The sequence below is a fragment of the Nyctereutes procyonoides genome, unplaced genomic scaffold (genome assembly GCF_905146905.1).
Source record: "Nyctereutes procyonoides isolate TBG_1078 unplaced genomic scaffold, NYPRO_anot_genome, whole genome shotgun sequence".
NCBI lineage: Eukaryota > Metazoa > Chordata > Mammalia > Carnivora > Canidae > Nyctereutes > Nyctereutes procyonoides.
The window spans coordinates 7,687,645-7,704,551 of record NW_026575032.1 but is presented as its reverse complement, the minus strand read 5'-3'; the positions used below and the strand labels follow the sequence as shown (position 1 = coordinate 7,704,551).

Here is a 16,907-nt window from a genome sequence, read left to right as displayed (position 1 = left end):
ACCTACTTCACCGTCCTTACCAGTAGCTTCAGTTTATCCCCTTGAAGTCCTTGTTACACAGTGATTCTCACTGTTAATAAAAATTTGAAAAAGTTGATGTAGATTTTCTAGATGAGTGGTAACAGTTCAATTCATTAGTTAAGATTGCTAAATTGGATGTATTTTCTTGGGATAATACAACATTGTGAAATTAATATAGTTTAAATCAACAGTGAAAAGAAATGGGTCAGAGCAAAGAAAACAAAAGTCTTTACTATAAAACGTAGACTTCTTGACTTCTAATACAGATCATTAAGTTTAAAGGTTCTTTTGTTTTTTTAATTAGTTCCTCAGAAGAGATATCACGTTGCCAAGAAATGATTCGGAAACTTCAAGACGTATTGGAGTCTGAGAGAGAGAACTGTGGATTTGTCAGTGAACAAAGGCTGAAACTTCAGCAAGAAAATGAACAGTTACAGAAAGAGACTGAGGATTTAAGGAAGATTGCTCTTGAGGCTCAAAAAAAAGCCAAATTAAAGGTATTTTCAAGACTTAAAGTTAAATGTGCACTTGTGAAAGTCAAACTATAAAAAATATTTGGAAAGACCCAATAAAACATTTTAAGGCCTTTTTTCTTTTTTTTTTTTTTTGCCTGTTGATCAGCTAGCACTAAATCATAATGCAGAGCATTAACCAGTCTTTTTTGTATTGTAGAATTTGGCAAGCATACTTGAAAATGATTGCTTTCACTATCCACACACACACAAAATTCTTTCCAACCATGAAATACACTGATATTCCTGCCAAAGCAATTTAAGCAGTGCTAGCAAAACTATAGATTAGATAACTTTATAGACTTCCATCCTCTCTTCTTCTATAATAGCTTCTTACATATTGAACTCTAAAAACTAGCTTTATAGAGGATGCTACATCAGTATGCTTTGAGAACTTCTCATAGGTAGTCTAAAATTTCCATGCTAGGAGGAAGGCAAGAGACAAAAATCTCTAGAAAAAAAATTCTCCTTTGTTTTCACTATCCTTTCCTCCTTCATCATGCTATGTTAAACATGCTACTGTTTAAATAGCGAGGATGATAAGAACAAGTTAACCTGTTTAAGGGAGTTTCAAGAAGCACTGGTCTCACATCACCATCATGTTGCTTGCCTTAGCCCATTCCATGCAACTTTTATAAAAATTGACATTAACTCTTTATAATGAAGATCTGTATCTTCCACTTTCATAGAAGGGCAAATGAGGGAGCCTCGTGGGGTATTTAAATTAGAGTAGTGACTCTGGTATGTCAGTATATGTGTAAAACTTCAGTTGTACTCTTAAGACTTAAGTAGTTTGTTGTAAGCAAAAGATAAATCTTGGCAAAGGAAGGTCAGTAGGATTGTAGATAAAAATAGCTTTGAGTTTGATGCTTGGGAAGCTGGATGATGGGCATATTCATTCATTGTAATATTTCTATTTTGTGTGTACTTGGAAGTTCTTATACCAAAACATTTCCATAAGTCAGTGTACTTTAGTGAAAAATTGTTGTTATATCTTCCTCTTGTATTTTAAATTTCATATTTTAAATTTCATATGGATTAATAAGTAAAAGTTACCAGTGACACTAAAATGTAGTAGGAAATGTAGGCAAATGTATAATTGATAGATGGAAAGGAACTGGGGAAATAATTTTACCAAATATGACAAAAGGCAAAAACCATTCATGTATAAGGAGCTTTTAAAATATTAAAGACTATTTGTAACCTATAAAAATATATGTATGAGACATGAACAGAATTCACAAACTAAGGAAACAAATTGCTAATAAACAACTTTTTAAAAGTTTAAACTTACTGTTGATTAACTGCATAATTGTCAGTGGAGTGAATATGCTGCTGAGAGTTTAAAATGCTACACAGCCTTACATTTGTTCATAAGAAAATAATTAGAATATTTCACAGTTTAAAAAAATTCATTGCAGCATTATTCATAATAACAAATTAGAAGCTATATCTATCTAGAAATTAAGGAACAATGAAATGGCACATCTACAAAATACTTTATTGAATCATCAAAAATTGTTTCCAAATATTTGTTTTATATTGCTATATTCTAAGTTTAAAAATAATTTTAAAAATATGAATACCTATTTGTATATATGTTGCAATTCTGTATATACTAATCTAAATTCTAAAATTCATAAATCAAAACAATTATGTAGAAGTAGTTATCTCTTGTAGATTACAGAGGCCTTATGTTTGTTTTTATTTTTTTATTTTCCATTATTTTATAATATATCTGTTTTGGGGGTTTGGTTTTTATAATTGGGGAGAGAGGAATCAATGACTCACCTATCTGGTACTACATTTTATCTGTCTTTAACAGTTGAAGACAGTAATTGATGTTTTAGAGAACAAAAGAATGACAGTTTATCTATCCCACGTATCCCACCAAAACTCCTTTTTTGCCAAGTCTGCGTTATAACTTAAGAGAATAATTACTGATAAAGGACAGACCCTCTTAATTAACTAGATAGCTATAAATTGTATTTTATAAAGAGGATCACTGTCAGATAACTGTTGCTTTGTATCTGATTCCTTCTTTGCCAACACGGGAACCTAGTGCTACATTTCACTGCTTTTCTTCCCCCTTGAAAAAGAATGTGATCTTCCATAGACAAACTGAAAGGAGCCACAAAGATCAAGACAGTTGGATATTGAGAGGTCAGTTGGCTGAGAACCTTACAACTTATTATATAAAATTTTCCATTTGATCTTAAGGCCACGACATTCCTTTCAACCCTAGCTTTCGCCTTTTCTAACTTCTACTTTCTGCTGGAGTTCTCCATTTCTTTGTGGTCTAAATGCTCCTCATAAGTACATAAAATTAGGATATGGATAGTTTAAACATTCCAGTCTATTTGTGTGAGTGGTTCTCTGCAGAGGAAGAATACAAAGGAAAAAGGAGAGGGAGACCATAAATCCTTTCTTCCTACCAACATACTAAATTTAATCATCCGTGGGATTTTTTTTAAAAGATTTATTAATTTATTTATTCATGAGAGACACAGAGAGAGGCAGACATAGGCAGAGGGAGAAGCAGGCCCCATGCAGGAAGCCCGACATGGGACTCAATCCCAGGACTCCAGAATCACGCCCTGAGCCAAAGACAGACGCTCAACCGCTGAGCCACCCAGGTGTCTCTTTCAGTGGGGTTTTTGTTGTAGAAGACCCAGTTGTAGCCCAGAAGTTTTCCAACATCACTGCCAGCCTGTCCAGTTTAACAACCGGAATTTCATCAGCCAAAGGATCTAGGGTGTGTTAAAGGCTAAATTTTGACACCAAGAAGCCATCATTCACTCTGTTTACAGAAGTATTTTGATAACTTTACTATGTTTTAGGTGCTGAAGATTGTAACGAAGACATAGTCCCACTGACTTGACCTCCTCCTTAAAAACATAATTTTTGCAGGGAGATAGGCAAACTTTAAACATATTTTTACAAGCTAGTAGGAACTTTGGGAAGAACTTAGGGCACTGTAAGAACTTAAAACAGAGGCATCTGATTTTGTCAAGATGGAAGCAATAATTGAGGTTAAGTTTTAAAAGTTGAATACAAATAACTAAGACAAGCAGGAGGGGTAAGATTATTCTAGGCAAAGGGAATATGTGAAAATGAGCCAGGAATGAGAAGGCATTTTGACAGACACAAAGAGAAGGAAATAGTTGCACAATACAAGCTTGTAGAAGGAGGTTAAAGACCAGGTTATCATGAAGGACCTCAGAACAAGGCCGGTCAAATTGCAGATAGATTTTTCCAAGAGGAAACAGGAAGTTAACTAGGCAGGCTGACTTCTAAAACTATATAGGTGCAGATAGCAGTTTTTAATATGTGTAAGAGAGACAAAGACAGAACAGACAATTCCGCCTAATTTCATCAGAACTGTGGTTTCTCCAAAATTGAGATTGAGGTAGAAAAGAAGTAGCAAATTCTAAATTTGCAGAATCCAATAATAAAAAAATTAGTAAAGTAGCAGGATCAAGGAGCCTCAGGAGGCTTATAATACAGAATTAATAAATCCAAGATGGTTTTCACAGGGCCAGTATTTATAGTCTTAAATTTCTACTCCTGTCCTATTTGAGAAAGCAAATTTAAGCAATTTAGGAAGCACTTTGCATTTAAGCAGAAGTAGTAAGAACAGCATGTTTGCAATTTACCACACAAACTGTGAATTTTGCTATTGTTGGGTTTTCCTTGGTGTTGAGTAAAGTTGAGTCCTTTATTCATCCTTTTTTGATTTTGAAAGTAGCGGGGGAATCCCTGGGTGCCTCAGCGGTTTAGTGCCTGCCTTTGGCCTGAGGCATGGTCCTGGGATCGGTCCGTGTCGGGCTCCCTGCATGGGGCCTGCTTCTCCCTCTGCCTGTGTCTCTGCCTCTCTCTCTCTGTGTCTCTCATGAATAAATAAAATCTTAAAAAAAAAAAAGAAGAAGAAGAAAGTAGCTATGTTTAATGAATTATTAGAGGCTATACTGGTTGTGATGATTTTTAAGCACATTACTTAAAAATACCACAAGATATTCTTTATAATATTTTTTTAGTGAGATAAAGATGGCCCTAGAGTACACCAAAGAAATTGTTCTAGTGACTATTTTCTCAATTGACTCAAGAATGGTAATAGGTAGTTTTCATTCTAGAGGCATACAAGACAGGGCAATTTACTACATTCATTAAATGCCTGAGAGCATTACAGCTTAATTTTCTCCCTGATCCCCCAGTCCAGAAAACTTTTAGAATATCCAAAGAGCATTTACTTATATGCTTATTCTGCCTTAAGGTGGTTTTACTCTAATGACATAAATTACCTGTAAATAATAGAAAATATTTCCATGTGAGATTCTGAGAATCATTATAGTCTTTTCCTGAAAAAAAAATTATTTATGTCATAACTGAAGTGGTAAAGGAATTCTTGTATATGATTTCCTTTACAAAACCATTTGAAAGACAATTTGGAATTTATAGTGTGAAGTGACTTGAGCTGTATCTATACATTTCCCTGTATCTATACGTTTCCCTATATATCTATTCCATTTGCCTATTCCTGAGTTTATAACAATTAGTAACCTTTTTTTAATAGCTTGAGTAAAAAACTCTCAGGTACTAAGAGCATGAATATTCTCCATGGATACTTGAAACAGAAGTTAAAGTAGATAATAAGAGCACTTTTTATTAGATGGTATATTTTTTTCCTACTGGCATTTTTAAGGTGTTGAGAAAAGTGTTGGAAAAAAATTGTCTATCATAATTCTGGTTTCACTAAATTTATAGTATATTATAAATTTATATATAATATATAATTATTTAATTATATAATTAATATAGGCTAAGTCTTCATTTGTGATAAAGCAAATTGTAAACTTAATTTTTATATAGACTTCTCATCCACACATTTCTGTGCCACAAAAACACAATAAATGATTCCTTTTGTATATATCATTGATCAGTATATCTCCTACAATTACAAAAAAGAAAAAGAAGATACTGTGTTCATTTTATTCCTTAGATCAGTACAATGGAACATGAATTTTCAATAAAGGAACATGGATTTGAAGTACAACTCAGAGAGATGGAAGACAGTAATCGAAATTCCACTGTTGAACTGAGGCATCTCTTAGTGACTCAACAGAAGGCGGCTAATAGGTGGAAAGAAGAAACGAAGAAACTTACTGAAAGTGCAGAAATTAGAATCAGTAGTCTAAAGTAAGTCCACTATTAATTGTTTGATACATTTTACGGAATTAATTATTTAACATTTAATGTCCTTGCCATAATCTTCTTGTAAAAATATCTTACATTTTTTATTCAGCAAATATTTACTGAACTGCTATGAAAAATATTAAGCATCATAAGCCCAAACTCATACTGCATATTTTTATAAATTTTATGCATATTCCACAAAATATAATGATTTTTTTGATGAACATGACAGTTTAGAATTTTAATACTCTTTGCATATAGGTATAACATAATAATGTTTTGTGGTTGCAATAGAATCTGATTGATTTGCAAAGCCTAAAGTATTTGCTCTGTGGCTCTTGAAGGAAATGTTTGCTGATCCTTGCCCAGAAAGTACTTGAGCTTTTATGCTGAATGCAGTGGGATGCTATGAAAGGCTTTGAGCCTTTGAGTGATATGGTCAGGCTTAAGTGTTCAATAAGTCAGTTTGATTGCAGTTTGAATAATAGATTGTAGAGAGGCAAAGGATAGAAGGGAGAGGTAGACAAGTACTCTAATAATTGATATATAAAATGATTGTAACTTGGATTAGGTTTTAAAGGGTTGGAGATCATTTAAAAAAGTTTGTTTGAGCCATGTTAAATATGAGCTGCGTAGAAAACATTTATATCGGGGTATCAACTAGTCATTTGAGTCTGTAAGTTTGGAATTCAGGGAAGAGATTGTAAAGGGAGCTATAAATGTGGGAGTCATTAACATGCACATGATTTTAAAGTCATAGGATGAGAACATGTAGAAAGGAAGTCCAGATAAATTAGACTGTCTGAGGACTGAGTTCCAAAAGTTAAAGTCTGGGGAGATGAAAAGTCCACTGAAACAAACTGAGAAAGAATATCCAGAGAAATAAGAATCATGATAGAATGGTTTAAAAAAAATTTTTCAGGGCAGCCCCGGTGGCACAGCGGTTTAGCGCCGCCTGCAGCCCGGGGTGTGATCCTGGAGACCCAGGATCGAGTCCCATATCGGGCTTCCTGCAGGGAGCCTGCTTCTCCCTCTGCCTGTGTCTCTGCCTCTCTCTTCGCTCTCTCTGAATGAATAAATAAATAAATCTTTAAAAAAAAAAAAAAATTTTTTCAGGAGTATAAGCAATAATAATAGGTGATATTTACTTAGCACATGTTTGTTGTTCTAAAGAACTTACATGTACTTAATTAATCTTGACAAACCTACAAAGTTGAGGGCATCATTTCATTTTACAGTTAGAGAAACTGAGACTGAGGGAGGTTAAGGAACTTGTTCAAAGTCACGTAGCTAACAAAATGACCAGTAATGACAATATGCTCTTAACTGTTGTTTTATAAAATGCTGCTAATTGAGTAAGGTTAAGACAGAGAATGGACCTTTTAGTTTGAAACTCTTTGATGGTCTTTATTAGCCATGAAAAGAGCAGTTTTGCTGGAATGCTGGAATAAAAATGTATTTAGAATGAATTTAAGAGAAGAGAATTTGTTTCCCATTTAGTGGTGAGCTAGGCAATTTGACAGCGCTCCACCACAACTAAAAAAGTTAAATGAAGTATAAAAAGCATCTATTAAGAGCATTAAAAGAACTAAGAAAAATAATTATTACCAATTTTGCCTTATCCCAGGAATGCTAAATTATTAAAACATTAGAAAATAAGTTAGTATAATTTACCACATTAACTTTTTTAAAAAGAGAAAAATCATAAGGTGTTCCCAATAGAAACACAAAGGGCATTTGATAAAATTTGATATCCACTTAATGATATTTCAAAATGCCTCTTGGCAAATGAGGAATAGAATTTCTTTCTTTTTTTTTTTTTTTTTTTTTTTTTTTGCTTAAAGATTTTATTTATTCATGAGAGACACAGAGAGAGAGAGAGAGAGGCTGAGACACAGGCAGAGGGAGAAGCAGGCTCCATGCAAGGAGCCCGACGTGGGACCCGATCCCGGGTCCCCAGGATCACACCCTGGGCTGCAGGCAGCGCTAAACCGCTTCACCACCGGGGCTGCCCTAGAATTTCTTTAATTTTGTAAAGATATCTATTCTAAAGCAAACAGTATTTTTAATGGCAAAAAAAAAAAAAAAGTAAATGTCCTTCGAAGATTGGGAAGATAACAAAGAAGTTCATTATTACCACTTCTATCAATATTTGTATGAGAAGTTCATATCAGTGTACTGTGGCAAGAAAATTAAATAAAAGGTATATAAACTAGAAAGGAAGGAAAGAAACAGTCAATCTTCACAGGCAACATAACCGTATATATATTAAGTCCAAAATAATTAATAGATAATAGGCAAATATTCAAAAATCATTATATTTCTACATACCTGCAACAAATATTTCAAAATAAAACTTTAGTAAAATTTACAGTGCATCAAAAAAACATCAAATGCTCAGGAATAAATGTAATAATGTGTTAGACTTCTATATGAGAACTGTGATTTCAGGAAGATTAAAGAAGACCTAAGTAAATAGAGACCAGATTAATTGATCAGAACACTCAATGTTAGAAATTTGTTAACAACCTCCTCCCCCAACTATCTGTAGATTCAGTGTAATGTCAGACAAAATCTTAGGACATGGAGCAGTATCTAAAACATATTAAGTGAAAAAAAACAAAGTTTACACAGGGCATATAGTATTCTACCCTTTAAGAGGGGAAAGTGTACATGTGTTGTACATATATATACAAGCATGGTATATATAGACTATGTTCATACACATATGTGCATATTCTTTTCTTAAAAATAGATGACCAAAACAATAACTAAAATGGTTATCTATGAGGAGAGAGAAAGGAGTAAAGGATGAAGACTAAACTTCTCTGAATGAATCTTGTCCTATAAATATATAGGCTTGAAACTATATAAATGTTCTTTAATTATGTCTTAAATCAAAATTTTTAAAAACTAAAAATTGAAAGTAAAATTAAACAAATGAACTTAATTGTATAGGAAGTTCATGGCTTAACTATACAGATAAGTTATTTCAAATGACGTTAAACACAGCAATTAGACTATATCCCTGGTGAGATAAATCCTAAGGATAAAAGAAAATGTAAAAAACCATAAACTGCTTTTAGTAGTTATATCATTAGAAATAAAATTGGTGTTATTATTATCCTGAAACTTATAATTATAAGATAAAGGAATTGAATAATTATATAAATGCCTTTAAGAACTGAGATTTTTATAATAAGAGGGAAGAAACTCAAAATAAATAAAACTTTATTTCTAACTTGAAATTGGAATATTATCATGGGAACTGTACTCTTACAAACATGTATTTCCTGGCTCTGTCCACTTAAGGAACCTAGAGGCAGTGACCAGTATTCAGTTGCAATGACGTATCCTAAAAGAAAACAGGACTCTTTAGAGAAATGATTGATTACATGTCTAGGATAGGAAAGTACAGTATGAGCCTAGGAAACACTTGGATGTAGCAAAAGGTAAAGGAAGGTATCAAGATTATTTGGCTCCTGTCAGAAAGACCCTGGAGCCAACTTAAGTAGACCCCCTCTGGCTGATGTGTGAACAATTTGAACATAAAAAGAATATTTACAATAAATTGAATTATGTCAAATATATTAAAAATCCATGACTTCAGAATGATATTAAATTTAAAAAGCCTTTGGTCACCTTTGGAAGATGCTATGGAACCAGCTCATTCTGAAAAAAGATAAAGGGGAAAATCAAGCTTTTATTGTACCCTTCCTTTACTCACCATACTTCATTGAATGCTACTTGGTCTTTCCTGCTCTAATTGCCCTTACTTCACTGGTTAGGGAATCAGTGTAGGGATTTTGCCATTTTGCTCAATGTTCTGATTATGTAACCCAAAACCAGGGAAATAACCAGAGTAGGATTATAGACACACTAGTTGTGAGACTTAAGCCAAGGCTTCATTAATGACCCAATCTGCATAAACCTCTCCTGGTTGGTGGACCACAGTGCTACTTGGGGTCTCTAGGACTTTTTCAGCAACAATGTCCAGCAGTCTTGAAAATACCTGGATTTTTCCTTCCCCACTGCATGGTCACCCTGCTAACTCTTCACAGATCCCTTAAGGGAAGGCCAGAAGGAAGAATATATGGATATGTAACAGATTCCTTTTAAAGGAACCTGCAGCCCCTTCCTTTATTCAAGAGGCTTTGAGTCTGTGACCTGACTCAAGTTTGAGAAATGGTTATAGGGCTGTGACACTTTCTTATAGTGATTTAAGTCAGGCTGCAATTCACAAGACCTAGAGCTTTTCTACCTCTCCAAATCAAATGGTAGACCATCCATCTATACCAGTTTTAGGGTCACAGTGATTAACAAATCCCAAAGATCTCTGCAGATCAGACTCTCCTGATAACTACTTCAACTCTGCTGCCCATTCTAGTAATATTACCACATTTTCTTTGGAGATTTAGTCTGCTACATCACCTTTGCCATTGAAAATCCTATCATCAGTGTTGAATTCAGGAAGTTCAGTTCCATGGTAGCCATTATCATTTCTGTTCCACAGTGAATAACCACTATAGAGCTCTGCAGGAATATTGGAGCAATTCTTATGACCATATTTCACACAGCCTTCGTGGAAAAAATGTCCTTGGGACCCTCTTGAAGGTCAGAGTTGAAGGATAGATGAGCTGCTTTTACAAAAAAAAAAAAAAAAAAAAAGGCTCAGTCTAGCCTTCCAACTTTCCCCAGACTTTGATAACTTGTTTACAATACTGATTCTCAAATGAGGACTACTTTATCCTTTTCTCCTTCCTAGAACATTTGTCTTGAAAATATCCAAAGACAGGGATGATTCTGGATCTATGTACAGAGGCCGGGGATGCTGCTACACATCGTATAATACACAGAACAGCCCCTCATAACAAAGGATTTTCCAGTCAAAGATGTCAGAAGTGCTATAGTTGACAAACCTTGCTTTATACCACAACAGGAGTCTTCCTACCTTGCAATATCATTCAGTATAGGTCACCTTTGAATCCAGATTTTCTTCAACTAACCAAATGAGTCAAGATACTTGAGCTAACATACTGAATCCAGAATATCTCCTTTGTCAACCCATATCGAAAAATGTGGCCTAATCTAATTTATCTCTTCCACTGTAATACAGCACCCTTAGGATCCATTCTCTCACATACTCCCCAGGTTCTGTCTACATACAATTAGCAGAATCATGTAATGATTTTTCCTCAAGGTTTAATTTTGTTGGTCATTGTCTAGAGCCTATCTAATTTGATTCTGGCTATAGATATAGAATCAGTGAAGGATGGTGAGGCAAATCCTGAAGGTGAGATTGTTACAGACTCTTCAGGCAGAGGATACTTACCTTTCCAAATGGTGTAGAAGGACTGCTTCTACTGGCAAAGGAGGTATGATAGAATTTAGGGATTCAAGGACTCAACTTCATTGAAGTCTGTCTGAACACATGTTCCCAATTTTCAGGGAAGGAGAGACCTTGCAAGGTTGGGAATTCAGTTTGTGTTTTAATTTAGCCACATATAGGATAAGACTTTGCATTTGATTATCAGAAATCTTAGTTTTGCAGCCAGAGGAGATATGCTTTCTTTTAAGGAGTCATAGTAGCTTTCAGGTCCCTAACCTAGACTTTGAGATCAGAATTTAAAACTCCGAGCTCTTTATTGTGACCCTCAAAGTTCTCCAATGTGCCTAGAAGGCCCATTATACCTTTCATTCACTAGAGATTTATGTCCTTAACTACTTGGTCACTCAAAAACTTATCGTTTATAGGCACATGATTATATAGGTGATAATTTAAGTAACTATTTTGCCATTGTTTAGCACGGATTACCAGTGTGCCCTTTATCAGTGACTTTTAAATCTAATCAAAGCAGAGAACCAATTCTAGATAATCTAGAATCAGAGTACTCATTTGTGAGGTTATATTCCTCTGGAACTACTTCTGGAATTGAAACCAATTCCTGTGTATCAGGGTTTATTCAGGAAAACAGAGCTACTCTAAATGGGATTTATTTGGGGGATTAAGTTTGACACAGTTGGGGGAGCTGGTAGAGAAGCCACTGCAGTGCAGTTGTTTCTGCATCTGGTGTTAGGCCCGAAGTCATTATGGGCCAGCTAAGTTCAAAGTCATGAAGAAAGGCTGGATGTGAAGAAAGCAACTATAAGGACACACTAGAACCCTGTTTTCATTTATCTCTCATCATCTCCAACACTGCCGTAGATGACCTGCAAGAAAAACTGGTGACCTTTACCATGCATCTTGACATGACTCAAGAGTCTGAAAGAGAACATCTGCCAAGAGGCAGAAGATGGAGTTGCTGTAGATCCAAGTAGTGCTCCACACTAACATAGTGGCCTAACATGTCAGCAACAATGTGCGTGAGTTGCCACAGTGCCAGGTGCCCTGCCAGCCTTCAGAGACTGCTGCACAAATTTCTTTGGTCAACACCAACCCAGGACCAGGCAGGGGAGGGAATGCTGGGAAATGTGGTTCCAGCTTAGCTAAGTTGATGCAGTCCTTAGCCACCACCATGAGTTTGTCATAATTTAATTAGTAATATTGGGCAGTTCACAATGTTTACATAAGGAAATAGGAAACCATATAATATAAAAAAGACTTAAATGAACGTCAGTCTAATGATTACATTTATGATAGCTATAATTTGTTGCATATATACTATTTGCCACTTTACAAACATTTAATGATCACAGAAACTTTATGAAGTAAATGCTGGAATATTCCCTGTATTAGAGTTCTCCAGAGAAACAGAACTAATAGGGTGTGTGTGTGTGTGTGTGTGTGTGTGTGTGTGTGTGTGTGTAAAGGTTTACTTTAAGGAATTGGCTCATGTGATTGTGGAGCTTAGCAAGTTTAAGGTTTTTCTGAGGAAAAAAACTAACAAGCTAGAGACTTAGCAAGGAGTTTCACTTTGAGTCCAAAGACATTCAGGCTGGAGACCTGAAGAGCAATTGTTACTGTTCAAGTCTAAAGGCCGTCTCTTACAGAATTCCCTCTTGTTTGAGAGAAGTCAGCTTTTTGTTCTGTTAGGCCATCAATTAATTGTATCAGGTCCACCCACATTATAGAAGGCATTCTGCTTTACTCAAAGTCCAATGATTTAAATGTAAATCTCATCTAAAACACTCACAGAAGGGATCCCTGGGTGGCGCAGCGGTTTGGCGCCTGCCTTTGGCCCAGGGCGCGATCCTGGAGACCCAGGATTGAATCCCACATCGGGCTCCCGGTGCATGGAGCCTGCTTCTCCCTCTGCCTATGTCTCTGCGCCTCTCTCTCTCTCTCTCTCTCTCTCTCTCTCTCTGTGACTATCATAAATAAATAAATAAAAAATTAAAAAAAAATAAAATAAAAAAATAAAACACTCACAGAAGCATCTAGGGTAATGCTTGATTAAACATCAGGGCACCACACCCCAAACAAATTGACACAAAATTAACCATCACACTCTCCATTTTACACATGAGGAAACTCTAGACTTTAAAAAATTTATAAAGATCCGTAATCCATTATCTATAATTTTAGATTTGAAAAAACTCTGGAAATAGACTTTTCCTAAGTTAGCTGCCTACACTTTGATGGCAAATCCTGACTTGAACTGACAGGAAGCTATTTATGGGATAGATATATCTGTGTGTGCACAACATACCCATCTACATTTATATACAGATACAAACATATTTCAATTATTGTGCCTATTCATATGTTTTACTGAGAAATATTTGTGACTGTTGTAATCTCTATCCTACTCTAAACCTGTAAAATATTTCTCTTGGATGTCTTAGGTTTTGCTATATTATATATGTAACTTCCACACACCAGCTAATTACTCCCAGTAAGTTACTTATAGTGAATGTGTTTTATTTTAGTTTGTATTCTCTGAAGTATCAAGCAAAGTACTTTGCCAAAAGGAAGCACATAGAATATAGAACGTAATTGCCTTGAGTCTGTCAAAATAGTTTGAACACAAACCTGTCTATTGCTTTCATCTGGGCTAGAAAGATTGTTAAGGCCCTTACTACTTATGAGTTCAGGAATAGTACTTGATTTTTTAAAAAAAAAATTCACCCAAATTATATACATGTTTTATTATCAAGGAATTTTTACATGCTTCCCTTGAATTATCCTGTTATTACATAGGAGTCTATGAGTTGTAAGATCATCCATATTTTTGAAAGGATATTTTATTAGTTCAGGAAGATCAAATAATGTCTTCAAAAATTATAGATATCTTAAGCTTTAAGTTTTTTGATCTTGGATTCTGTACATTTATGTTTTAATATATAGGATTAAATATATTTGACCAGCAAACACCCTAATTTATGCAACAAATGCCCTGTAAACTGAATTCTTACATCTGAAATGCTCTCATTCATGCTTTTATCTTTTTTTTTTAAGATTTTATTTATTTATTCATGAGAGACACAGAGAGGCAGAAACATAGGCAGAGAGAGAAGCAGGCTCCATGCAGGGAGCCCGATGTGGGACTCGATCCCAGGACCCCGGGATCACACCCTGGGCCGAAGGCAGGCATTCAACTACTGAGCCACCCAGGTGTCCCTCATTCATGCTTTTTAAAATAACCTGTAAAGTAAGTGCTCTGGGAAGAAAAATTTGTATAGTTGTTTTCAATTATAGATAAATCATTAGTCTCACAAATTATTTTTCCTCCAAAACATAAATTGAGGCAAAACACAAAATAGAGGTGTCCCCACATGTGGTATGCACAAAACATCAAAACAGAGTGAAGATAAAAAAAGAAGAGTAGACTTGAATCACCTTAGAGGAAGATGGAGAACACACTGGTGACATAAAACCAGGTGGGCTATAATCATAAAAAGAAATTGAGTGAAATACTTTTTTAGTAAAAATATGCAGAATAAATCTGAAAACATGAAACTTTAGTAGCTGTAGTTATTATTTTTTTGCTGCTGCCAATTAGTATTTTATTTTTTTAAGTTTTTATTTTAATTCCTATTCTTTAACATACAGGATTATATTAGTTTCAGGTATACAATATAGTGATTCAACAATTCCATACAGCATCTGATGCTCTCACCATGACAAGTGCACTCCTTAATCCCCATTGTCTATTTAACTCAACCCGCTACTCCCCTCCTCTCTGGTAACCCTCAGTTTGTTCTCTGTAATTGAGTCTGTTTCTTGGTTTGTCTCTCTCTTTTTTCCCTTTGCTCATTTGTTTGTTTCTTAAATTCTACATACGAGTGAAATCGTATGGTATTTGTCTTTCTGTGACCAACATGTTTCACTTAGCATTATACGCCCCAGCTCCATCCATGTCATTATAAATGGCAAGATTTCATTCTTTTTATGGCTGAGTAATATTCCATCATATATATGCATATGTGTATATACAGATATATACTACATCTTCTTTATCCATTCATCAGTTGATGGACACTCAGACTGCTTCTGTATCTTGGCTATGGTAAATAATGCTGCTATATACAGGGGTGCATACATCTCTTTGAGCTAGTGTTTTTTGTATTTGGGGGAAAACTCAGTGGTGTAATTGCTGAATTATAGGGTAATTCTATTTAACTTCTTGAGGAATCTCCATACTGTTTTCTAGAGTGGCTACACCAGTTTGTGTTCCCACCAACAGTGCATGAGTCATCTTTATTCTCCACATCCTCGTCAACACCTGTTTCTTGTGTTGTTGATTTTAGCCATCTGATGGCTGTGGTTATTTGATATAATCAATTCCTTGCTATCTACTGATAATAAAGTGATACTGGATTGAAAAGTCATCTATCTTTTGGTAAAACTCTTCCTAATGAGCTTATTCAGGATAACAAAAGGCTTCTTTGAATGCTCAAAATTTAGTTTTCAATACTGAGAAACATAACAGATTTTAGGAGTAAACATTGATCTGGCATGAGAGTTGAAGGTGGGAAATACACTGCAGAAGATCCAAAGCTCAGCAGTGAGTAACAATTTTGGAGGAACATGTTTGCTGGAACATAAAGATACTGGTAACCAAAAATTAATAGTAAATGACATCTTTAATGATTCCTGGTTTGTAAATTCTATAATAGCAAATGTTTAATGAAACATATCTACTTATTTTTTAAGATGCAACAAATCTTAACACTAAAAGATAATAAATGTGGATATCTAAGAAAAATATCACAAAAGAGAGTTCTTATTTAATCATGTTATGGAATACTATTTCCAGAGTTGATTTTCACTTACTCTTCTCTGTTCAAGAGTTTCATTACCCACTTTGTTCCTGAATTACTAATTTCTTCTCCTGAAGCTTTCAGTGTAGTCCATTTGGGGAGCGGTGGGGAGAAAAAGAAACAATAGCTTTAAGATCGTACATATAGCTGCTACAAGAATGCTAATAGCAGCATTTTTCCTAATTGTCCCCAAATGGAAATGCAGATGCCCATTAGCAATACACTGGATAATGGAATTTATTTTTATTACTCTATATTATCCTGACACACCTAGACTTTCCTTTTTCTGGTATATTCCTAAAATTAGAATTGTTGAGTCATAAGACATGCATATTTTCAACCTTAGTAGAAAATGCCTCACTGTTTCCCAAAATAATTGTAGCTATTTACATTCTTGCAAGCAATATATGAGAATTTCTGATAATCCTCATCTTCATTCAGTGAATAAAGTCAGATGTGTTAAATTGGGCAACTCTAATGACTACTGGTCTCTCATTGTAGTTTTAGCTTGCAATTCTCATATTTCTGCTAAAGTTGAGCATCTTTTTATATGTTTATTGGCCTTTTGAACTTTTATTCTGTGAAGTGTCTCTTCAGGTCTTTTAACCATTTCTCTTTTGAGTTGTTTACCTTTTTTTCAGGTGTTGCAAATATCTTTTCCCATTCTGTGGCTAATAATTTCTCTCCTCTAGCTCCTCTGTTTTAATAAAGAGAAGTTCTTAATTTTAATGGAGTCATGTTTATTTCTTTGGTTTTATGGTGACTGCTTTGTGTGTCTTATTTTAATGACTTCCTTTCTATCCTGAACTCTAAAGATACTCTCTTTCATCCTGCCAAAAGCTTTACAATTTTACCTTCTACATTTTTATCATTTTTTAATCTGGAATTGATTTTGTGTACAGGGTAAGGTAGAAATCTAGTAACCATTCATCCCTGCAACCTTTAATGACAAACTTATCATTTCGTCACTACTTTGCA

General features: G+C 34.7%; 1 protein-coding gene across 3 annotated transcripts in view; it reads left to right on the top strand.

The window, feature by feature from the left end:
* The window catches only part of SCLT1 (sodium channel and clathrin linker 1), a 188,564-nt gene that overhangs the window by 130,126 nt on the left and 41,531 nt on the right, over positions 1-16,907 (top strand). For all 3 annotated transcript variants that reach the window (XM_055317108.1, XM_055317107.1, XM_055317109.1), the window contains 2 exons: positions 326-518; positions 5,533-5,729. In XM_055317108.1, coding sequence (XP_055173083.1) covers positions 326-518; positions 5,533-5,729 — 390 coding nt within the window. The remainder of the gene's footprint in view (positions 1-325; positions 519-5,532; positions 5,730-16,907) is intronic.